At 48.6% G+C, this 25,044-nt stretch overlaps 2 protein-coding genes across 5 annotated transcripts in view; both read left to right on the forward strand.

Moving 5' to 3' along the window:
- Positions 1-1,337: 1,337 nt before the first annotated feature.
- Positions 1,338-12,396, forward strand: SRSF4 (serine and arginine rich splicing factor 4). Its single transcript, XM_032709765.1, has 6 exons — positions 1,338-1,510; positions 6,922-7,064; positions 7,956-8,068; positions 9,748-9,962; positions 10,728-10,811; positions 10,973-12,396. The coding sequence occupies exons 1-6, from the start codon at positions 1,404-1,406 to the stop codon at positions 11,739-11,741; spliced, it is 1,431 nt and encodes a 476-aa protein (XP_032565656.1). The 5' UTR covers positions 1,338-1,403; the 3' UTR covers positions 11,742-12,396.
- Positions 12,397-16,238: 3,842 nt separating this feature from the next.
- Positions 16,239-25,044, forward strand: part of LOC116797870 (lethal(3)malignant brain tumor-like protein 3) — a 41,034-nt gene continuing 32,228 nt past the window's right edge. For all 4 annotated transcript variants that reach the window (XM_032709760.1, XM_032709762.1, XM_032709763.1 and 1 more), the window contains exon 1: positions 16,239-16,306. The gene's annotated coding sequence lies outside the window, so the exon portion shown is untranslated. The remainder of the gene's footprint in view (positions 16,307-25,044) is intronic.

The following is a 25,044-nucleotide window of genomic DNA, read 5'->3' on the forward strand; positions in this document are numbered from 1 at the left end:
TGCCCCAGTACTTCCTGATCAATGGATAAAATGGGGAAAATAAAGCACAAAAAGGACTTTGAAATTGTTATGAGGTCCATTAAACATGACATAAACCAGAAAAATTAATGCAAGGTTTTTATCCCCCTTGTTTATTGGGCTCTGTGATAAAACCCTACGAGCTTTAGAGAACTCTCTCACAAAATGTTCCCACCGCTCCCTCCCACACCAGGGCACGAAGGAATCAATAATTAGATTTAATTCTGCTTGTCAAATGGGCGGGATCGTGGTTGGAAATCCAGCTGCTGGTGTTGCACCCACACAGTATTAATGTTTTGGGGGGTGATTGTGGGGTTACTTTAGGGGGGTGGCTGTTAATGCTGGAATGTTCCCAGAGACTCTGCTGGGATCCGGTGTGATTTCGGCGTCTGATGTGTCAACCCAAATGATAAAAATAAGTCCCCAGAAACGACATTTGGGGATCAGCAAGAGGGATGTTGTTGCTCATCAGAGGGAGTGAGGAACAGCCAAGTCTGGCCACGGGTTGGGGACACCATGGGGGGACCCCTGAGCACCCTGAGTGTGGGGATGGGTGACGAGGTGGTGTTGGGTCACAGGTTGGACTGGATGATCTTGGAGGTCTTTTCCAACCCGGCTGTTCCTGTGATTCTGTGACTCTGTGACTGTGGTTCTGTGACTGTCTCTGTGTCTGTGACTGTATCTCTGTGTCTGTGTCTCTCTGTCCCTGTGTCCCCGTGTCCGTGTATCTGTCCCTGTGTCTGTCCCTGTGTCTCTCTATCTCTCTGTCCCTGTGTCTGTGTGTCTGTGTCTGTCCCTGTGCCTGTCCCTCTATCTCTGTCTCTGTGTCCCTGTGTCTCCGTGTCTGTCCCTGTGTCTGTGTCCGTGTGTCTGTCCCTGTGTCTGTCCCTGTGTCTCTGTCTCTCTGTCCCTGTGTCCCTGTGTGTCTGTGCCTGTCCCTGTCTCCCCGTGTCCGTGTATCTGTCCCTGTGTCTGTGTGTCTGTGTCTGTCCCCGTGTCTCTGTTCCCGTGTCCCTGTCCCCGTGTCTCTGTCCCTGTGTCTGTCCCCGTGTCCCTGTCCCCGTGTCTCTGTCCCTGTGTCTGTCCCCGTGTCCCTGTCCCCGTGTCCCTGTCCCTGTGTCTCTGTCCCTGTGTCTCTGTCCCTGTGTCTCTGTCCCCGTGTCTCTGTCCTGTGTCTGTCCCCGTGTCCCTGTGTCTGTCCCCGTCCCTGTGTCTGTCCCCGTGTCTCTCCGACTCCGCGGTGCCGGGTGGGCCCCACCGCGCGGCGTGACCGCTTTAAGCAGCGCGCGGGGGCGGGGCGGGGCGCGCGCGGCGGTGACGTCAGGCGGCCGCCCGGCCCCGGGCCCCTCACGCCGCCCGGGCCCAGCCCCGGCCCCGCGCCCGCGATGCCGCGGGTCTACATCGGCCGCCTCAGCTACCAGGCACGGGAGCGGGACGTGGAGCGCTTCTTCAAGGGCTACGGCAAGATCCTCGAAGTGGACCTCAAGAACGGGTGAGCGCGGGCGCCCGGCCCGGCCGCGAGGGGTGTGAGGGGGGCACGGGCCGCTGGGTGATGGTGTGTGGGGGGCGGAGGGGGGGGGGGTACGACGGGTGGGCTCGCCCGTTTTGAGGGGGGCGTGAGGCCTGGGGTCCTTCTGGGGGGTGGCAGAGCGGCTGGGCCTGCGTTTGGGGAGGGGGCAGGACGGGTGGGCTCCCTCGCTGTGGGGGGGCAGGACCCCTGGGTTCCCCCATGAGAGGGGGCAGGACGCCCGGGTCTTTACTGGGGAGTGGGACAGGACATCTGGTTCACTCCTTTTGGGGGAGGGGGCGTGAGGCCTGGGCCTCTTTTGGGGAGGACAGGCCCCCTGGATCTTTTCTGGGCAGGGGGATAGGACGCCCGTGTTTCCATGGCAACTGGGAGGCAGGAGGCCTGGGTTCCACAGCGTACCCGGGCCTTTCCTGGCGGAACGGGACTCTTGGGCAGGACGGTTGGGGGGCCCTTCTGGGGGTGGAGACAGGAGGGCTGGGCCTGTGTTTGAGGAGGGGGCAGGACCCCTGGGTTCCTCTTTTGAAGAGGGGCAGGACGGCCGGGTTGTCCCTTTTGTGAGGGGGCTGTTTTGGGGCGGGACAGGATGCCTGGGTTTGCCATATGGGGGAGGGACGGGACGCCTGTGTTTCTATGGCAGTTGGGAGGCAGGAGGCCTGGGTTGTCCTTTGAGGGGGGGGGCACGATGCCTGGGCCTTTATTACAGGGAACAGGACTCTTGGGCTTCCTGTTTTATGGGGGGCAAGACAGCTGGGCCTCTGTTGGAGGGCTCTCCCTTTCTGGGGGCCAGGACGGCTGGGCCTCTGTGGGGACTGGAGGAAGGTGCCTGAGCTCCCCTTTGGGTGGGGGTGAGGGGGGCAGGACCCCTGGGTTCCCCCATTTTGGAGGGGGTAGGACCTCTGTGTTCCCCCTTTTTTGTGGGGCAGGACCTCTGTGTTCCCCCTTTTTTGGGAAGGGGCAGGACTCCTGGGTTCCCTCTTTTTTGGGAAGGGGCAGGACTCCTGGGTTCCCTCTTTTTTTGGGAAGGGGCAGGACTCCTGGGTTCCCTCTTTTTTGGGAAGGGGCAGGACTCCTGGGTTCCCTCTTTTGGGGGGCAGGACTCCTGGGTTCCCTCTTTTTTGTGGGGACAGGACCCCTGGGTTTCTGTGACAACTGGGGTGCAGGATATCTGGGTGCCCACCTCAGTTACTGGGGGAGGGGGCAGGTCATCTGTGTCCTGTCCCCTTCTGTAGACAGGGGGTGTCACCCCAGGGGTCCCCCCCAGGCCTCTCTGCACCCCAGGAGGAGCTCCCAGGGGTGAGCCAGGGTAACACACCCCAAAAAAGAACCCCATCGTTTTGGGGGAGTGCAGAGCTGCTCCCAGCCCCCCAGGCTGCTGGGGGGGGTGGGATGTGTCCTGCCCTGCCCCCAAATCCCCCAAACCCACTGTACCTGTGTGTTCTCACCTGTGCTGTTCCAGCAGCTGAGCCCCCACTGCTGCTCCAGGGGTTGGATCCTGCTCTAGGGGTTGGATCCACATTCAAGTGTGGATTTTCCAAGGGAAAGCAAATTTCTATTTTTGGTGGTTTTCTTCCCCAACACTCAGAACCTCACAAGTGTTGGAGCCTTTGCTTCTTCCAAGAAACACAACTTGAAGTCTTGCTTAGCAAGGCTGAGTGGAACATGGATTTTATTGTTATATAGCCGGGAGATCCAGGTATTAATTCCACCTTGGAAGTGGAGAACAGGAATTTCTTGTATAACTTAGTCCTTGAGCATTAAAATAAAAGAGGCCCATTAAGTTTTAATGCTGGTTGTGCTGCAGGTTGACATTTAACAGGTTCAGAAGATGAATAAAACCCATTATTAAAGCAAACAAGTGTTCACGTGTCAGTGTTTTAACCCACACAGCCTCAGGTAACGTTGAAGATTAGCTGGAGTATCCAAGTGTGCTGTTTTCCAGTCCCACTGCGTATCCCTGGAAGTGGTTTTTAGGGTGGTCAGTGTTCCTGTTGCTGAGTAAACCTCCAAATTCAATATTTCTGTTTCACAGATGTTGGGGGGGGGTAAAAAAGCCAACTAAACTTTGTTAGCAGATGTAGAACTGCTGATGTGGCAGAGGGACTTGTCTTCCTGCTTTTATTGGAAAACATCTGCTGAGGACCAGCCTGAGGATCCCAGCCCAGCATTTAGGAACAGGGAGGTGCTGTGGGCACAGGAACTGATTTGGGGCTGTCCTTGAGCAGCCAAAAATGGTGATATCTTATGTGTAAACAGTAACTGGTAGAGAGGGGAGGAGGGCACAGCCAAAATCCAGGTGTTCCCTATGGGATACACTTTATTCCAGAGCTGGAGTCTGTTTTGTAGCTTCCCTTGGGGAAGGCAGAGTTCAAAAGCTGCAAAAGGAGGGAAGGAGAAGAGGAAATTTAAGACAATGTAATTGAGTTGCCTTCACCTTGCTGTTTGCTGCTTCAGCTGTGGCTTAGCCAGAGCCCAGCCTGCATTTCTGGAATTAACGACTTAATTCCTTTTTTAGTTTAACATTCTTAAGTTCTTTCACAGATTTGGAGGTAAATTCCTTGACAAAAAATGAGCAATCAGACTGTGTGTCTGTTCTTGGGACAGCCCTGAGCCTTCCTCCACAGCTTATTTTTAGTAGTGCTTAGCAAGTGATTAAAAACTCCTGCACGGTGTTTGACTGGAGACATTCCTGCAGTTGCTTCTGGAAATTTGGGAGCTCTCCTTGGTGGATCAGCTGCTGGGTGTTTGAGCAGCTAAACTGGAGCGAGAGGATGGAATGCAATGTGATACCACAGAGTCCTAAAAGCTTAGCTGGGGCTCACTAATCGTAATTTAAGCTTGCAATTCAGTGGCTTAAAGCAATTATTACCTGAGGGAAGGATGGGGAAATGACAGTGTGGCTCCTGTAGGATTCTCTGTTCCAAATTGCAGTGTTTAATGTGTGCTCTTTATTTGCATATTCTCTTTTCCCACTCGGAGCTGCACTGACAGCCAGAGCTCTGTGTGTGTAATGAGTGTATGAAATGACCAGAAAATTGGACTTTTCAGCCTGTTTTTTATTGTCTTAAATACACTAAAAGCTCCCTGTGATGCCTCTAAGAACTGCAAACTTTCAGTCATGAAGAAACCAATCTTCAGTCTTGCTAAGAAATAGTTCTACTCGTGTATTTACCCACCTGCATTTTGTTTCAAGGGCCCTGAAGATGCTTTTCCTTGGTAACATCCCAAAGTTGCTTTTCCTTGCTAACATCCCAAAGTTGTTTTTCCTTGCTAACATCCCAAAGATGCTTTTCCTTGGTAACATCCCAAAGTTGTTTTTCCTTGCTAACATCCCAAAGATGCTTTTCCTTGCTAACATCCCAAAGATGCTTTTCCTTGGTAACATCCCAAAGATGCTTTTCCTTGGTAACATCCCAAAGATGCTTTTCCTTGGTAACATCCCAAAGATGCTTTTCCTTGGTAACATCCCAAAGATGCTTTTCCTTGGTAACATCCCAAAGATGCTTTTCCTTGGTAACATCCCAAAGATGCTTTTCCTTGGTAACATCCCAAAGATGCTTTTCCTTGGTAACATCCCAAAGATGCTTTTCCTTGGTAACATCCCAAAGATGCTTTTCCTTGGTAACATCCTGCTCCTGGCCCTGGCCTTGGCTACAGGGCAGCTCGAACAGGGAGCCCCAGTGGGTCCTGAGCTGTTGATAAGTTAATTTTCAGGAGTGTTTTTTAGGGCTGGACACATCCCATTCTTTATTCCAAGCGAAGCTGAAGGCAGGAATCAGTTTTTCCTGCGTTTCCTCCTCTGTGACTGCTCATGTTGGGGCTGTTTGACCCGACCTCGCTCATCCAGAGCTGTGGGAAGAACAGTGGGGGTTTGGAGACATCTGTCCATGTGGAGCAAGTGTGTGATGGGAAATTGGGGAAGCTGCCAAACCATCAGCTTGTTTGGGGAGAGGTGAGCAGGTCTCTCTTTGCTGGGAAGCTCCAAAGCAGCTGCTGAATCCACCCTGCAGCCACAGGTCGAGCTCCAATGGATTGCAACCCCCGTGGAACTTCATGGATTTCCAAAGGGAGCAGCACATGAAACTTGGGCTTTTGAGCTCTACCACGTCTCCAGCTGTTCATGAGTAGTGGGAAAAACTTGGCACTTGGGGAATGCCTGGGCTGTGTGCTGGTCCTGGAGTGGAGAGAAGGGCACAGAGCCAGCAGGGAGAATCCTCTTCCAAAGGCACACAGGCAGGGAAGCAGCTGGAAGGAGGAGAAAGAGGAGGACTTGCCTTTTATTTCAGGTATTCAGCAATTTTAGAAAAATCACATTTTGCCTTTCACTTCAGATTTTTAAAAGAAACAAACCTTTTGGGAGGTTCAGTCTGTTGGAATTGCTCGGGATGAGGACATTCTCCGGGAGCTCTTTCTGATCCGTGAGCAGAAAATGGTGTGGTTTCACAGGAGCTGAAGTAAATTGCACTGACGTTTTTAGTAAGTAGCTTTATGCCACATATGAAGTGGAACAGTAGACATTAGGAAGCAGATTTAAAAGCTGGCATGGAGCAGCAGGTTCTGATGGCTGGGTCAGCAGTGGTGGCTCTCTGTGGATCCCATCTGAGCAGGTAATTAAGGAGAAGTGATTTCAGAAGCTGCTGGTAGACTCAGCTCTGATAAACAGCCCTCTGGTGCTTTTTGTCCTCTTCCCCTGACCCACTGGGATAATGGGAAACACAGTGTTGGGATTTAAATGGCAGTTTAGTTCTTGCCAGGTTAGAAATGGGCAGATGGGGTTTGGCTTCATCTGCTGTGGATTTGCTCTGTGGCCATGAACAGGTCACCAGGTTGTCCCTGAGCCCCTGTACAGGATGGACGTGGTTTGTGCTGGCCTTGGCAGGTTGGACTCAATGATCTCAGAGGGCTTTTCCAACCTGAACAGTTCTGTAACTCTGAGTTTGTCCAGTGTGTGGGGTAGAGCTCACTTTTAATGGCTGGGGTTTTTAAACCCTACCTTTAAAAAGCAAAATCACACCCCAAATTTCATTGAGCATTACTCCATAATAGTCATCTCTTGCCAACATAAACGAATTCAACAATTACACTTCACATAATTATCATTTTGTTGGTGAAGAATCACCTTCAGTTCAATTCAGCAACTGTTTCACTTCTGCAAAACATGTATTTATAAATGTGTTTTCAAGCCTGCCTGTTTCTCTCTCCCTGTTTTTGGAGGTTGGTTAATTTTTTTCCCTTTTTTCCAAGGCTCAAAGCTTTGAACCCTCAGGTACCCTCGGGAGGCTCCTGTGCAGGACAGCACAGCCAGGGCTCTGTTTTTTGATCCCAGATCCCCGGAGTTCACTTCTCCACAGTGATCCCCTTTCCTTCCCTTTCCATAGGTACGGCTTTGTGGAGTTTGATGATCTGAGAGATGCAGATGATGCAGTTTATGAGCTGAATGGGAAGGATCTGTGTGGGGAGAGAGTGATCGTGGAGCACGCCCGGGGCCCACGCCGTGACAGCAGTTACGGTTCAGGACGCAGTAAGCACTTGTGCCTTTGTATCCCTGCCTTATTTTAAATAAAACATCGGTTTATTCATTTCCTTAAAAAGTAATCTAAAAAGAAAATGATACAAAGTTTGTTCTGTAACTGTAAATGTAACTGTTGATCTGAGTATTTCTTAACTTGTTTGTTTGTATTAAACTATTCTAATTGATAACTTAATAAACGCAGTTTCTCGTACCATTTTTATTATTATTATTATTATTACTATTATTATTATTATTATAATATCATTTCACTGAACTATTTTGAATGGTTTATTTGCAATGTGCTGTTTAACATAGATTTAACAAAGACCTCAATGTTTTAATTGAAAGAGTCCTTTGAGGCTAAGATGACTGCCCGTTCCATTTGCTGACCTTGGGGTACCTTTCCATGAGTGGCTCTTTGACCTTTGTGGCCCTTGGCTGACCAAAAAAAAAAAAGGAAGCCATGTGACGACCGCAGCCTTTTCCCATTAGACCTGGGTGGTGAGGATCCCAAGGGTTAGAGACAGATGAGATTAATCTGAAATAGGTGCCTGAAAAGCTTTATTCATGTCAGATATTCAGAAAGCCTTTAAGCAATGTAAGTAACATTAGTCAACTGGCTTAATTCAGTTTTTTTCTTTCGAACTGTTTTAAAGATAATATTAAATTTAATTGCATGTTAACCGTAGCGTAATCATAACTCTGTGCTTTGCTTAATTGTAGTAAAACATCCTTAATGCTTTGGGTCTTTGTAACCTTTCTGTGAGGGGGGGGTGAGTTTAGCCTGGAGGGGGGGTGGGGCTGGGCTGCCCTCGGGAGCAGGCGGGGCAGGACAGGCGCTGGGGGAGGGCGAGGAGGCTCCTTTTCCCTGGTTGAAGTTGTGTCTGTCACCTCCTAAAGGTGGATATGGTTATAGAAGAAGCGGAAGAGATAAGTACGGTCCCCCGACCCGTACAGAATACAGATTGATTGTGGAAAATTTGTCAAGCCGCTGCAGTTGGCAGGATCTGAAGGTATGGGGCCCTTTCCTCACCCTCTCTCTCTGTTCAAGAGCACAAAGGGGTAAAAGCTTCAGCGAGGTGAAGTGCTGAACACCTGGGCTTTGCTCCCAGCTCCCGAGCCCCTCAGCGTGCTCCTGTGCACAGCAGGAGATCTGGGGAGTAACACACACCTTAAATCAATACAGGAGCGTATTTGCATATGTGAAAGCATTAATGAGAGGCTGGGAGCTGCACCTGCAGGCTCGGTGGCACTGGAAAGTGGGAGAATAACTTCTGTCATTAACATCACATACAGCTGTGGTTTATCTTCTCTTAAACCCTGTCAAAACAGGCTTGAATCACACCAGGGGTAGGATTCAGCAGAGATGGAGGAGTTTGCCCTTGTCACTTTGGATTTAACCCATCAACTTGTAAGGTGCTAGAGCTGTTTGAACCAATAGCATCATTCCTGCACAGGCTCTGTTAGCAATTTCCACACCATTTAAAGCTGTTTGAAGGAAAGGTTCAGGGAAAGGATGCTTCCAGAAGGAGCAATCAAGCAAAACATCTGCCAAAAGCTGTTATTTCTGAAGTGCAAAGGAGTGGAGGGTGATTCTCAGCAGTGGAAGTGTTGGGTGACACTGTGGAGCCCGTGGTGCCCCTGAGTGCTCTGGAGGTGACGTGTTGACTTGTGATTATCCCCCTCATGGATTCAGGGAGCAGGATTTCAATAGTGTTTCCTTATCAACCTGAGCAGCAATGGTTAAACCCACTTGTTCTTACAGGAACACTTTCTTTTATGGTTCTCTTTTAAGGATGTGTAAAATTTGTTCTAAACAAACTTTGACGTAGTAGAAACTGGTCTGTAATTGAATGTAACACTAGTTCAGGTATGTATGGAGATGCTGCCAATGTCTTTGTTGTTAATGCTTCATCAGTAGCTTGTCTTTGCTTCTGGTATTCAAAATTGTAAGTAGAGCATGGCATGATTAATCCTCCAGTGGATGCATTGCTGCTTTTTTGGGAATACCTTTCATTTTAGTGAACTTAAGATGGGAGAAGCTGGGCTGAAAACAGACCAAACCAGAGCTCTGTGCCGTGTTTCCACTGCAGCCAAAATTCCCCAGGGGTGAAGGATGGCCTGGCCTGGTGGCTTGATTGAAGTGGGGCAGAATGGCCCTCCCTGATAAACAGAGAGGGTTAGGAACTGAAACAGAGAAACCGGGAAGCATGAAGTGGGAAAATGAATTGAGCTTTGACTTCTGTGGAGGTTCTTCCAGCAGAATGAGCTGGGTTACCGAGGTGGAGGACAAAGGGAGGTTTGCTTGCCTGTGGGCTTCTTGCCTCTTCATATTCAACCTTTACCCCCTTTCCCAATTACATTTGGAAACATGATTTAGAGAGTGAGCATTTTATTTCTTTAATCACTTCTGTAATTTGAGACTTAAGAGTCCAGAGCATATTTGATATTAGACTGGAGATGGGAGACCTTCAATTACTGTTCGGCTCAAAACTACCAGCCCCACCCTGGTTCTAATGACACCCACTCTGTGAAATCAGAGCATGTTATTTGGCACTGCAAATGCTGTTTGGTTCAAAGCCTTGCTGACACCCCAGTGAATAGAAGAGGCTCAGGGAGCATCGTTACAGGGATGAGCCTGGAAGCCTGGCTCTGGATTCGAGGCGATGGTGATTCTGTCCTCTTCCCCTAGGATTATATGCGTCAGGCAGGGGAGGTGACATATGCAGATGCACACAAAGGAAGGAAAAATGAAGGTGTGATTGAGTTCAAATCCTATTCTGACATGAAAAGAGCCCTTGAAAAGCTGGACGGGACAGAAGTAAATGGCAGAAAGATTAGATTAGTGGAAGACAGACCTGGATCGAGACGGCGCCGCTCCTACTCCAGAAGCCGAAGCCATTCAAGGTACGTCGATAATGTGTATCAGGCAGAGGCTTTTGGGTTCCAAACCACCTTGGAAGTGTTCAGAGTTCACAATAAATCTAGTTTTTGAGAATAAGCAAGGGCAGTGAGGGCTCATTCAGAGGTGTCTCCCGTGGGGGATGTGTGGACCTGCTCTCTGAACACCTGTGACTGTCCTCCCCAACATCTCAGTCCTCAGTGCCTGGCAGGAGCAGCTGGTGGCCGGTGGAGCTGAGCACACAGAATGGAACAGAAGGTGCTTTTAACACTTCAGCTCTGAACACTCTGTTCTGCTCCAAGCACCAGGACTAACAGTTCTTTCTCAGCTTGGAAACCTCCACCTGTTCGCTGTTCCTCAGAGATTTGCTGCTTTCCTTGTCTGACCAAGAGCTGTTTCAGCAGCACCAAGTGTTCTTCCCTTTCCATTCTGGGGTAGAACTTGTCACAAGGAACTCAGGCAAACCTTTACTGTTCCTAGAAGAACTTGGTTATGAAATCGAAGCCTAAAGTCAAAGCTTTATCCCAGTGTCTCACCACATTCAAAGTGTGATTTGACTGGGAAGGTGATTATCCCTTAAATAAACTGGCATATTTTCTTCCAGATCAGCGCCCTGCTCACTGCCAGACGTGGCAGCAGGGAGGAGAGGTGGGAGAAGGGTGCTCTGAGTTTGTGACTGTTGTGTAACTCTCTGAAAGGTGCTGTAACCCCCTGGGGATTTTCCCCCAGGGCTCACAAGCTAACACTAGAGCTGCTTCCTTGTGTTCCAGGTCTCGCTCTCGAAGCAGACACTCCCATAAGAGCAGGAGCCGCAGTGCCAGCAGCAGCCGCTCCAAGAGTAGATCCAGATCCAGGTATGTCTTTGTCCCGGGAGAACTGGTGACTCCCACTTAAATAAGCAGCATCATCCTAAATCTGCAGCACGAGCACTGTTTGTTTTTGTTTTCCCTCCCATTCTCTGCACAGTTTCAGCGCTGCTCAAACCCACAACTGTCTGTTGCCTTTGCATTTCCAGGTCTGTGTCCCGTTCCAGAAGCAAGAGCCGTAGTCGAAGCAAGAGCCGTAGCAGAGGCCAAAAAGAGAAAAGCAGGACTCCGAGTAAGGAGGATAAAAGTAGGAGCCGCAGCAGGAGTGCAGAGAAATCCCGGAACAAAAGCAAGGATAAATCTGAGGGCGCTCTCCACAACAGCGAGGAGAAAGCCAAGAGCAGGAGCCCCAGCAAGGAAAAGAGCAGGAGCAGGAGTGGGAGTAAGGACAGGGGAGAGGCGAGGGAGAGCATGAGGAGCAGGAGCAAGGAGAAGAGTAGAAGCAAAGACAGGGAGAAGAGCATTAGCAAGGCTAGAAGCAGGAGCAAGAGCAGGGATGAGAGTAGGAGCAGGAGCCACAGCAAGGATAAAAGGAAAAGTAGGAAGAGGAGCAGGGATGACAGCAGAAGTAGAAGCAGGAGCCGCAGCAAGAGTGAGAAGAGCAGGAGGCGCAGCAAGAGAGACAAAGCCAGCAGCAAGAAGAAAAGGAAGGACAGCCACGAGCGGTCCAGGTCAGGCTCCAAGGAAAAGGAGCATCTCAAAGGCGAGTCTGACAAGAAGGAGGCCAAAGGCGAGGGGGAGGATGCAGTGTCCCGCTCCAGGTCTAGGTCCATTTCCAAGTCCAAACCAAATGTCAAATCAGATTCTCGTTCCAGGTCTAAATCTGTTTCAAAGCCGAGGTCCCGGTCCAAGTCCAGGTCTAGGTCAGCCTCTAGGTCACGCTCCCGATCACGGTCGAGGTCCCGCTCCAGATCCTAACCTTGCTGCAGCCCCACTTGGAATGGTTGGAAAAGTCTTTTGTACATGTTTAGTAGCTGTAACCAAGTGATTGAAGTAGAAACCCTGTCGATGCTGTATATTTTTAACAACCCCGATGGTCCGTCTGTCATTAAGTGCAGCGCTCCCTCCCTGCACTGCTCCCTGGCCTGAGGCTGCTCCACTCCTTTTCTACCCAACAGAGAGGTTCTCTTTAAATATAACTCTTCCTAGAGCCCCCACATTGCCCTGTTTTCCAGAAAGAGCCTTGCAGGGAATGAGCACTGCGCCCTGGTGGGTTTATGGGATTGCAGTGGGGACTGATGGTAGGTATGACAACTTCAGCAGTCTTTGCCCTCGAATTGATGCCCTTTGATGTCTGCCATTTAGTGGAAGTGCTAAGTCTTAAGTTTCATACTACTTTTGTTCCATATTTTTTGGACTTACAAAGTTGTGAATAGCACAGTCAAAAGGAAAAAAAAAAATAGAGGTACTTGCAGTAATCTATAGGGAAAAGAAGTATAGTTCCATATTCTGGTATTGTGACAATATCCTTGTTTTATATTAAATTTTTTTATTTTATTTTTCCCTGTCTTGCAAAGTACAGTGATTCCTGTTTCCATGAAATTTGAATAAAGACTATTTTTGCTTGATGACATTTGGTGGTGGTTCCATGACGTGTTGGGATTGTCAGCATTTTCTATTGACCAGTGAAAGCCTGAATTTGCAAAGGGTCACTCACAGAGAAAGAGCTCTTGGCTCAGAAAATTCTTCATATTCTGTAGCTCATCAGTTCAGTGTTTTCCCCTTTCACACTGTTGGCTTTTCTTCCCATGCCCTGGGGAAAGGAAGGGCAGAGCCCCACGATGCTTTCACAGGTGTTTTCCTGGCACAGGCAGCAGGAGGAGGCAGAGCTGTCCCAGCTGTTTAATTCTTGTTGTCCTTTGATCTCATGATCCCTGACCGTGCATCTGGAATTTCAGTCAGGAGCTGTGACTCTCTGAATGGGAAGGTGTCAGTGTGACCCAGGTGGGAGGAGGATGTTGTGGGCTTTGATAACATGCACCGGTATCAGCCTGGCTTTGCCCTGCTGTCCCCCCCAAAGGCAGGGGGAACTGTAGCTTGGGGATTTCCAGCCAGGGATGGAAGGATCAGGTTGTGTCTGGCCCTTTCCTGGGAATGAGCTGCTGCACTGAAACCCCCTCTGCTCCGAATCCACAGGGTCCAGACTGGCTCTGCCATCAGACTGGAATTCCCCAGCACTCGCTTTCCCAGTCCAGCTTCTCCAGGTACACCCTGAGTGACTGGGAGTTTGGACGTGGAGTCTCTTCTCAGCATGTTTTCCAGGAGATTTTCCTAATAAAATTTGAGGGGAACCTTTATAAAAGAAAAAGCTCAGGATGTGCTTCTGAGGAAACACTGGAGGGGAGGCTGTTCCACTGGTGTGTCCCCAGAATCCCTGGGAATTTGGGGAGGACAGCTTTTAGCAGGAGTTCTGTAGATGTTCCTGAGTAATATCCCAAATTTAGATTTGGGGCCTTCCCGAATTGCTCAGACTGAGCTTCCCATGAGCTCTTCCCTTACATGGGATGGCTTGGAACAAAGAAGTGTCATTCCCAGCCTTCTGTCCTGAAAGACAAAAGGCAAAAAACCCTATTTTGTGAGTTCTTGGGCTGGAATAAGAAGGTTAGTTACGGCTTCCTCCACAACTGTCCTTTAGCAAATTCCAAACTGCTCACAAAACTGATGGCAGAGGCTCTCTCAGCGAGATGTTGGACTTCATAGGTGCAAGTCATTCCGTATAATTTGATCATTTGGAACTTGTCCTGCCATATTAAAAAGATGAAAGGCCGATAGATCATCAGAGTTGCTTTCAACACCAAATATTTCCCCAGACTTTAAGAGGGGTCAGGGCTTGGCGAGTGGCTCTGACTTTATCAAATGTCAAATTACCACGGCAGCATGAGAAAGCTCTGTGGAAGTGATATTTAATTTCTTTAGAAGGAAAAGCCTTTTCCAGCTATATATATTTAGTGCTTTAACATCTTAGGCTTTCATAATGACATTTTTTAATCCTTTTTGCTGCTTAATCTTAGTACAGAAGCAAACCAGGCGAGGCAAGATGTTTGCTAATGGGGGATAATTAATGGAAAAATAGCTTTTAAGAAAATCTGCAAATGATAAAGTCCAGGCAGAGACTTTACAAAAGTGACTCTGGCTGCCAGGGCTGCTCCTAAAGACTGAGCTGGGTTTTAGTGAGTCCTCTGGGAGGAACATCCCTTCCCTAAATACCTGAGGACAGGCCTCTGGAGGTATGTGGAAAATCTGTCACTGTGTGCAGTGAAAGGAGGGAAGCCCAAAAATCCTTCAGGAGCGAGCACCTGGAGCGATGGCGATTCCTGGGAGTGCAGTGCAGGGTTTGGATACTCCCTTTGCAGGAGTACTGGTGATTTACTACCTGGAGTAGAGGCTCTGCTGCATCATTTCATGTTTTTTCTGTCTCATGAGCGTCACTGAGTGAGTCTCCCCCACTAATTTCACAAAAAAGTGGAGTTTTTGCATGAAAACCTCTGGCTCACGTGGCTCACTGGTGTGGGCACTTGGCCTTTCCCAGCCTGGAGCTGCTGCAATCCCAGTGCTGGCACCACAGGCTCCTGAAACCAGGGATTTACCTGGCAGCAGGTGTGAAGCCAGGGCAAGAATGGTAATAATTTAAAATGTTAACAATAATTATTATCATGTGTAGCCAAAGAGGAAGATCAGTGGAACGTCTGCAACAGTTCTGCAATATTCCAAAGTTAATATTTCTGTTTGAATAATTAAATACAAAGTGAGAAGTCAGCTGCAGGCTGGAAATATCTACCCAAATGCACTGAAAAACAGCCCCAAAAATCTGATTTAGGGTTGGGGTACCCATCTCATGGGGCAAACCTCATTTATTATCTCCCCAAAATCCCATTCCACTGAAGCTGTCACAGCTCAGGGTGCTCCTTCCTTGCTCACCGTGGCAAAAACACCCGACACATCGTTAAAGAATCCCATCCCCACCTCTTTTATTGCTCCAAAACTCAAATACAAAGGGTAATAACATTCCCAGGTGAGAAGAAAAACAAGTGTAACAAATGCAGAGGAGAGGGGGCAATATTTTCTGTTCCTCGTGGGTGTGTCCAGCACAGTCCCGACCTGCTGGATGTGATTTACAGCTCCACTTCCCAAACCTCCCGAACTTCCCAAATTTCCATCTCAGCCACGAATGTGCCCTAATGCCTACGGTTCTGCCCAGACTTCATCTGGCTGGCTCAGGGAGCAGCACCGGGGATGGGGCTGTGCCCCCAGACCCACATCTGCCCCCTCCAAGCGCTCCCAGTGCCCCACATGTGCTGGTGGGCCTGTCCCAGTGTCAGACACATCCCAGTCTCATTCCCACCCCTGTGCCTGCCTGTCCCAGATCATTCCCATCTCACTCCCTGCCTGTCCCAGATCATTCCCATCTCACTCCCTGCCTGTCCCAGTAACCTCCTGCCCCAGTACCTGCCCATCCCAGTGCCAGCCCCATCCCAGTGCCTCTCTGTCTCTGATGATCCCTATTCCAGTGCCAGCTCTGCTCCAGTACCTGCCTGGCCAAGTGCCAGCCCTACTCCAGTTCATCGCTGTCCCAATGATTTCATGCCCCAGTGCCAGCCCTGTCCCAGTTTCATCTCCATCCCAGTGCCAGTTCCACCCCAGTGCCAGTCCCATCCCAGCCCCATCACAATCCCAGTTCCCCCCATCCCAGTGCCAGTCCCATCCCTGTTCCCCTCCCATCCCAGTGCCAGTCCCATCCCCGTTCCCCTCCCATCCCAGTTCCCCCATCCCATTCTCCCTATCCCAGTTCCATCCCATTCCATCCCAATTCCCCCATCCCAGTGCCAGTCCCATCCCTGTTCCCCTCCCATCCCAGTTGCCCCATCCCATTCTCCCTATCCCAGTTCCATCCCATTCCATCCCAGTTCCCCCCATCCCAGTGCCAGTCCCATCCCCATTCCCCTCCCATCCCAGTTCTCCCATCCCATTCTCCCTTATCCCAGTTCCATCCCATTCCATCCCAGTTCCCCCATCCCATTGCCAGTCCCATCCCAGTTCCCCCCATCCCAGTGCTAGTCCCATCCCCGTTCCCCTCCCATCCCAGTGCCAGTCCCATCCCAATTCCCCCATCCCAGTGCCAGTCCCATCCCCGTTCCCATCCCCGTTCCCCTCCCATCCCAGTGCCAGTCCCATCCCAGTTCCCCCCATCCCAGTGCCAGTCCCATCCCCATTCCCCTCCCATCCCAGTTCCCCCATCCCATTCTCCCTTATCCCACCTCCATCCCATTCCATCCCAGTTCCCCCATCCCATTCCCCCCCCCCCCCAATCCCTCTCCCCATCGCACCCAGCGCCGCCTCCCCGCGGTGCCGGGGCTGTTCCCGTTCCCGTTCCCAGCGCATGCGCTCCCCGCCCGGCGGGCCCGGGGGGCTCCAGCGCTGCCGGAGCTGCACCGCGAGGAGGCCCCGGAGCGGCGGCGGCGGCGGGGCCGGGCCGGGACCGGCCGGTGAGTGCGGGGGGCCCGCGGGGCCCGGGGGGCGCCGCCATCTTGGGGGGGGGCGAGGAGGTGGGGGACGCCGCGAGGGGAAATGGCGGCGCCGCCGCCTCAGGGCTCGCTCAGCCCGCGGCCCCGCGGGGCGAGCCTTTAAACCCCCCTCAAAAACCCCACCAAACCGAGCGAAAAGCGCGGGTTTAAGTTTAATAAAATAAATCGTAAAATGTCCACGCTTTCTGGGGTTTGGTTTTGCCCGGTTTTTTTTGGCGCAAAAAAGGGGGGTGGGAGGGAAAGGCGGTGGGGAAAATCGGGGTTATCGCGGCGCTGGTGAAACTTCCTCGGGAGTGTGACAACTCCAAAGTACTAACAAATATATAAATCCAGCGCGGTGGAAAGAGTTCTTGTAGACTTTCCTCCCCACCCAAACCCCAGAAACATTTCAGTTGGAAGAGATTTTACATGAAAAAAAAAAAAAAAGGCCGAAACAACATCAAACTTTCTGGCAGCGAATCCGAAGAGTAGAACTAATGGAACCGGGGATTTTGCGAGCCGAGGGAAAAGTCGGTGGCAAATAAACAGAGGGATAAATGTAATCTTCCAAAAGTATCGATCGTCCGCAGGTTGGGATCGGTGCGGGACAATCTGGGGGATGTTTGGGGTCAGGAGAAAGGGATTTGGGACAGTTTGATGGACTCCTGGTGCCACAAGGAGGCGGATTAGATTTTCAATGTGAAAACATTCGATTTATTCAATTACCGCCCTGACAAGTTTATAAAGGAACAAAACCGAACGCACATTGGCCTGTAATTGGGATTAAGGGATAAAGAGCTCTGATATTTTGTGCCAAGTTGTAAAAGACCTTTCTGATTTGTGGGGTTTTTTTAATATATAATAAAACAGAAGTAAAATAAGGGAAAAACGGGTATTTGGTGCTTCAAACTTTTCTTCCCACACAGCAATTAGGAACAGTCCGTCGTGGTCTCGTCAGTGTTTTGCTTCCCACTTTATGATCCGTAATCTATTTAAATTCCATATTTTTGAGGATGGGAACAGTCTTTTCCTCAGCGAGTATTCCTGCTTGGCAATGTAAGATACGTAATAATGATTAATAGGAGTCCCCGGGGTACTTTGCTGGGTTGTAGTCTTATAAAGTAATTACAGATGCAATTAAAACAGAGGACATTTTTGGCCTCTGTGCACAGATTTTGCCCTAAAATTGATTGCGCCTCACACTGCAAATAATCCCATTAAAGCTGAACGCGTGTGAAATGAATTGTGATTCCTGGTGGATGCCGGGGTGGAAATGGAGCTGGATTGGAGCTGCTTGAGGACAACTGGGTGCAACTGTGGGCAGGTTGTACAGGGCCAGCTCTGTTCATTCCTGGCCAGAGTTAATTTATGTCATCTTTGGGGGTTTTATTGCCATTATTGAGGGTGTGTTGTTACAGCCAGATGTGCCCTGCAGACCATTCCTGACCCGCTGACCCCTCAGGGGCTGTTTTCCTTGCCCCAGCCATGCTCTTTGTCTGCAGTTTTTACCACCAATTCTCTGTTTACTCAAATTTTAAGGCTTTAGGTCAATTATGAAAAATAGCATCTACAATTTATTTAAAGCAGCATCTGCAATTTTGCTTTATAATGTGCTTAAAATTTTGTTGGTTTATCTGAAGGAGAAGGTCTCGCTCTCCCTTATCTCACTTATATTTTCATGCAAAGCTTTTAGTCTAAACACTTCTGCATTTAACAATATATTCCATTGGTGGTGGGAGATATAAATTTGAGGGTGAAGCCTCAGTATAAACACCTTGTCCTTTTCCATGTGAGTGCTGATATTTTTTTTGGGAGGCGAGATGTGCAGCAACACTGGGACATGGGATCAGATTGCTTTAGGGTGATGATGGACATCATAGACTCATGGAATATCCTGAGCTGCAAGGGACCCTCAAGGATCATCGGGTCCAACACAGGACATACCAAGAATCCCAGCATGAGTGTTGTCAGAGACGTGGTGATGGAGATGTGGATGAGGGTGTGGAGTGTCCATGTGCCAGTCCACGCCTCACCTCTGCACAGTAAAGCACTTTGGAGGCTTAAATCCCGTTATTTTTATTATTATTATCAGAGTTGCATAGTTTGAATATCAGGAAAAAACATGGTTAGACTGGGTCAAAGCCAGACTGACTCAGAGCACTGGTTACTCTGGACCTTTACAGTCTTTCTCTGAAATAATAAGGTGGTGGTTCCTGAGTTGCAATGTTGGTTTTTCTCCCCCCTCCAAACACTGTTCCCTTTCTCCCATAGTTTATATAATTTTTAATCTATTTCAACCTTTTCTCAAGCCCTCCACATGTGCTGCTTGGGCGGAGGGGCAGGAAGAAGGTGGCAAAGTGGGATGAAAACCTGGATTAGGAACTGGGGGGAAAATGAGCAACTATCTCCTTGTTAAGGACGGCTCTGACACGTGGAATCAATTAGCAGCCAAAGCAAACGAGTTCCCTCCAAACCCCCGTTTCTCCTAATTAGCAGCACTCACTGTGCTCCACAGGTGAGGTGTGAGGGCAGATGTGCTTTGCTGAATTTGGCAGATTACTTTCCAGAGAATGCTTCAACTTATTGGTAAAATACTTCCCGAGGAATGGGTGTTTTATTACCAGGTTTAGCATCTTCTGGCTCATCTTCTGTTTGTTTTGTGGTTTGTTTTTTTTTAATTTCTGATTGAATCCAGCGAAGTGATGGGATAAATGCAGGGTAGAGCTAAGCAAACAGGTAGATGTTGTGTTCATGAATCACACAGGATTTGTTTTGACAACCCTATTTATGCTGTAGCTTTTAAAGCTTTTGAAAGGCTGAGAGAACTGGGATTGTTCAGCCTGGAGAAGTTTGAGGGTGACCTAATTGCAGCCTTCCAGAGCCTGGAGAGGGCCTGCAAGAAAGATGGAGAGAGATTTTTTAAGGGCCTGGACTGACAGGATAAAGGGGAATGGCTTCCCACTGACAAGAGGGCAGCTTAGAGGGGATATTGGGAAGGAATTCTTCCTGTGAGAGTGGGGAGGCCCTGGCCCAGGTTGGCCAGAGAAGCTGTGGCTGCCCCTGGAATCCCTGGAAAGTGTCCAAGGCCAGGTTGGATGGGGCTTGGAGCAACCTGGGCTGGTGGAAGGTGTCCCTGCCCATGGCAAGGGGTGGGACTGAATGAGTTTTAAGATCCCATCCAAACCAAACCATTCCAGGATTCCATGATTCTACTTTGGAAACCAGGAGAGAGCAGCTTATGGGCTACAATGGGTTTGGACTTAATACTGGGCTGAGCTGCTGGTTTGGGGTAAACTCCCAGTGTTGCTGTCTGATCTTAGGAACTGACTGAGGTCGCATTGCCACCGTGTCTGTCTCCCAGCACACCCTAATTCCTGTGTTAACATGTGCTTAGGGCAGGCTTGGAAAGGCTGTCCTGTGACAAATCAACAGCACTGCAAACTCCTGAAAACCAAAGGAGTTTACCTTGCAGCCCAGTGGCAGAACTGACAGAACGTGTTTGCTTGTCCTCAGCAGCCCGTCCCACCCCAAAGGCATCCATCCCTCTCCATCCTTAGACCATTTTCTCCCTCTAATCTTTCAATATTTTGAGCAATATTTTCCTTGATTTGTCATTACAAAAATTAGCAGGAGGTGCAGTGGGTGGATCTCGGGATTCCTCAATTCTGAATTTTATCTCTTTTCCCCCTTCACGGGCAGTGAAAGCACTTAAATCTCATCACGCCATTAAATGCTTGCCAGTGGCTACTGACACTTCAGGCATTGGCACAATTCCGTTGCAGGCTCTGAAAGTTCATTTCAGTCCCTGACTGATGAGGTTCCTGCAGGTGAGGCTGTGTTTTTTTTGGGTGATGGTATTAGTTCAGCCTTGCAAAATATCACTTGCCTGAGGTGAGCGGAAGGTTCTGATGGGTGAGTAAAGAATCATCAGTCACCGTCACAGCAGAGGTGGCTGTGTCTGAGCTGGGAAGTGTTGGAAGCAGCTCCTGAGACCAGATTTGTTCTGCTGCAAGAAGCCATGAGGGTTTTGTGTGTGTTTCTGTTTAAATTGCAGTTCTGTCCCTCACTCATGTCACAGCAGTGCCTGGCAGATGTGACAGGTCGGGTGGCAGCCGCTGCTGCCGGAGCTCACGGGACACTGGGGATGCACAGAGCTCCCAGTGCCAGCTCTGAGTGCTCTGAGGAAAAGACCAGCTTTGCCCAGTGCCCCTCTCTGTTTTGGGGAAGGAAGTTCATTTTTAAGTCGTTTTTTCCCAGAACAGCCCAGGCTCAGGTGGTTCTCTCCATGCCAGCTGCTTCTCGTATGGAATTTTACCTCCTGGTCCATGGAAGCTCAGACAGAAGGGCTGCAAACTTCGTGTTATTACTTGATTTACAGTCTTTGGGATTATTGCACCGTTGTGTTTCTCACATTTACCCTCACAGAGAGACACTGAAATCCTCATGTCGTCGGAAGTCGACCTGGTAGTGCCTGAAATGGGATTTCTGTTGGAATGTTTGTCTTCCCATTAGTTCCGATGGTGTTCAGAGAAATAGAGTGAACCCCTATCCACCCATTTATCTCACACTTTGTTTGTTTGTGTGAATTTGTGCCTTTTTTCTTTCTTTATTTTTGGTCTCCTAACCAAGGCAAGGTGGATGTTAAAAGCCAAAGCTGGTTTCCTGCAGGAATGATGAAGCGTTTTCCCAAGGCTGCACTGGCTCAGGGGCAGAAATGAGATCAAAAACCTGAGTATTCCTGACCTCTACCTGTGAATTCCCTGTCTAAAGATAAAGCACAGAGGTCTGGGTGGGAGCATCTTAATTAAGCCCCATTATCTCTGCCAACCTGGCAGTCATTTATCATTTCATAAATCAGAATCTGCAGCTCGGGACTGAATGACTCATCTCAGTTTTGTTGTGTCTTCGTTTGCCTTAATGTTTCTGAGCCTTAAAATGTTAAAGATGAAAAGAAATTGGGACAAATGAGGAACATTTGGGCCTGACTATGGCTCCTCAAAATGTTTCAGGTTAGTTTCTGGTCTCTCTCTTAATTGCACCATTTGCTTCCTTTTATTGGGTTATCTGATTTTATTGTAGATTTTACTGATAGGGAGCATATAAGAAAAGTAATTACTTTATTATATTTTCCTATGGGTCATAGTGGATTTATAAAATACAGCAATGGAAAAGACTCGTTATTGTATCAGGTCTTCTCTGGTTAAGTTCAAGATTCTGTTCTGCATTGTGATTTTTGACAGTTCTCCAGTGTGAAGTAAATTCTCCAACAACTCTCTAGACTGGATTGGTACCTTACCTGGTAACAACATACAAGTGAGAAACAAGGACACAGGACATGAGTGGCCACCAAGCCTGTGGCAGCACAGAATATTTGCAATATATTCTACAGTTTGCAACTAGAAATTGTGCAGAGGAAGGACTTTGTTTTAAAAACAACTGGCTTGGCATTACCAAGGAAGTGGTGAAATGTTAGTAATGTTTCTGAAAGCCTGGTGATATTCCCTCTCTCCTCCTAATTTCTTGCTCAATTGATTTCTACAGGCAGGAAGTGTTTTAAGTGATTGTTTTCTGCTAATAGAAGTTATGGGCCTGATCTCCCTGATTCTCAGAAATGTCCACCCAAAATACTCAGAAAACAAAGCCCAGTAAATTCAATCCAGCATGAGAAAGACATTTCCTCTGGAAGATGAATTTTCTCAGATTGTGGAGTTGAGTCTTTATGTTCTGTTCCCACCAGTGGTTGGTTTTGCAGTTTTTGGCAGCTGTACCTTATGTGTTCATGGTACAACAACAGCTCTGGTGTGAATCACAAGCAAGGTCTGATGGCCACAGACATGGGGTTCAGTGTTAGGGGGTGAATGTGTGTGGAGTGGTTCCCAAATGACCTTGAGCTGTTCCCTTCCACTGTGCTCTCGATGGCTGGAAACAAAGACACGGAGTTGCCCTCAAAGCTGCAATTCTCAGTCTTGGGGAGGAAAAGATCAATTTGAAGTGAAATAAATTGGACTTGAAGGGGCTCGAGAGCTCTGAAAAATCAGATTGTTGGTACCACATCAGGCATTCAGAACCAGACCCCCCACCTTCTGCAGGTGTTGATAATCTTCCTCTTCTCCTTCTCCTCCTCCATGGAATTGGATCCACTGACTCCTTTGGATTATTATTTTGCTAACTTTTGCCCTGTATTTAACCCAAATCATTACCCTCCTGCTCCTTAAACATCTGAAGTGTTTTGCCTCTTAACCAGCAGAAACAGCTTCACTTTTATTGATTCCTCATAATAGCAGAGAATCAGCAAAGCACCACATTATTTATTAGACTGAAAGGCACCAAGAAACATTGTGTTGTTTTATATTAAATGACCAAGTATAAGGGCCCTGATTACCTCTGTTGATGGGTCTGGTAGGAATGTCCAGCTGGAATATGGTAACTGGCTGCCCAGGGAGCCACTTTAAGATGCCAAATACTTATTTTTTGGGTTTGCTGTTTAATCCTTTTTACCCCCCTCTCTTCCTGCTCTGTTCCATTTCTTGCGTGCACAATGAAATATCTTTTTCCTTAATTCATTTCAAAAATATCTCAGGAAGGACAGATTATTTCTGTGGGATTGCGTGGATTTTGTATTATCAAATCTGCTCTGTTGTGTAAAGGAAGATGCAGTGCCGACAGTAGCAGTTGTGCAATTCCAGAATTTAGGAATGAGGGATATTGCCTTGGAGAACCTCAGGATGAAACTGTAGGTTGCCTCCACAATCAGCCAGGCCTCAGATCAAAGACTGGTAATAAAGATTCTGGTTGGTTTTTTGATGTTAATTTATATGTTTTTGGGGCTGGACTTGCCCAGCTCACCTGGCTGGGGTCACATCATCAGGTTATTGCAGGAGGAAGCAGCAGCCTCTGTCTCTGCTGGTTTGGGCAGAATCAGAACTGTTGATTCACGTGCAAGAGTGTCACTATCCCAAAAATTACCCTGCTCCTGCACGGTGACATTGGCTCCTGGACAAGCTCTGCTCCAGAACAGCACGTGGAGCTCTGGATCTGCTCCTTCCACTGCCCGTGGTACTGAGCTGTCCCAGTCATCCCATCCCTGGGATGTGCACTGGGATGCTGCTGCTCTCCTGGGGATTGAGGGAGGTGAATCCTCCAGGAAGCTGAGTCCCCTTAGAATTCTTGTTCCTTCAAAACAGATTGTTTCTCTCTGTGCTGAAATGAAAGTGGTGTTCTGTCTCTTCAGGGCTGCAGAGGAGGAAGTGAGTGAGCCTTCTAGAAGCAAGTCCAGCGCCTTTGAAGCTTTAAGAAATACAGGCTTTAGATAAAGAAGAGGAAAGAGGAGGAAGAACGTTTGGGATAAGGCTTTGATAGGGTGCTGGAGGCAGGATCCCAAGCCCAGGAAGCAGGCAGGAGTAGGAGGAGGATGGTGCTTCTCAGCTCATCGAGGAGCTCTTCCTCAGAGGTGAAGCAGATGCTTTTAAACTGAGTTCAGCAGGTTTGAGCAAAGCACGGATGGATGAGGGAAGATCTCAGACTAATGAAGTGCTTGGAATAAAAGCTTTGGAGCAGAGCTTGCAAATGCAGCCACCTTTGACTTGCCTCTTTCATTCCGGAGTTCAGTAGCTCCATATTGCAGATAGTGAAGAAGATCAAGGAATGAGTAATCCTTGCAGCTATTTGCTCATCAGAAAGGTGATTTTTTAATTTAAAATTTATATTCTTTTTTTTCTAGTGCTCGGTCGCATTTGCAGGTCAGGACTAATAAAAGTTGCATATTGACACTATTTAACACACTTTAGTGATTTTATCTGCACCAGTGAAGTGTTCCTGCATAGCCTAGGGAGTTTTTTAAGCTCAAAGGAAGACTCTCTGAAGTCTGCCACGTATCATTCCTTTTCCATTGCTGCCCTGTGTGTGTCTGGAGAGGTTTCCTTGTTCTGTATCTGGATTTTCTCTGTGTGTGTGTGTGTGCAGGGGATGGGTGCCAAACAAAGAAGAGCAGGTTATTCCTCAGTGTCACTGTTCTTCAGCAGTATTCCCTCTGCCTGTCCCACATTCCTCTGCTCCTCTGGGAGGTTCATTTCCCACCAGAACAAGTGTCCTCGAGGATGGGTTGAGAGCCACTTGGCCCCTGGCAGCTCCAGATGTTTGCAGTGTTGATGCAGCACAGCTGTCACTGTGCTCTGAGGGCTTTCAAGCCCATCCAGCTCCAGCTGGGGGTCACACAGGACAAATTCCTGTGGAATGTGCCCCTTCTGTCTGCTGGGGGTCTTCTGGCAGCTGGAGGGGTCCTGCTTGTGCTGGGATTTTAGGGAAGTAACTGTGATAAATAGAATTGTGTTTGTTGGACAGATTTGAGTAGCGAAGCTCTTGGCTCTTGCAAGTCTTCCCTGATTTGTCTTTTCCCTGCCTGGAATTGTTGGTCCCTGAGGGCATGGAGAGACTTTAGGTTGTGATACAGGAATGTGTGGACTGTTCATGGGCAGTGAGTGCCCAATTCCAGCAAGGACAGTCCAACATCCCTGTTGGACCATGGAGAGCAATGAAATATCAATGGAAAACATCACTTGGCTCATCAGGATTAGTCCAAGTGCTGCTGAGGAGACTGAGAAAGGCTTTAAATAAAAGCCAGGTGACTCATGTCTCATATCTGGGTTGTGAGTGGTGCTTTGTGTTTTTTCTTTTTTTATTTCTTTTCAGGTGTTTAATGGTGCATTAAAAACTGGATTGAT

This window comes from Chiroxiphia lanceolata, chromosome 24 (assembly GCF_009829145.1).
Source record: "Chiroxiphia lanceolata isolate bChiLan1 chromosome 24, bChiLan1.pri, whole genome shotgun sequence".
NCBI lineage: Eukaryota > Metazoa > Chordata > Aves > Passeriformes > Pipridae > Chiroxiphia > Chiroxiphia lanceolata.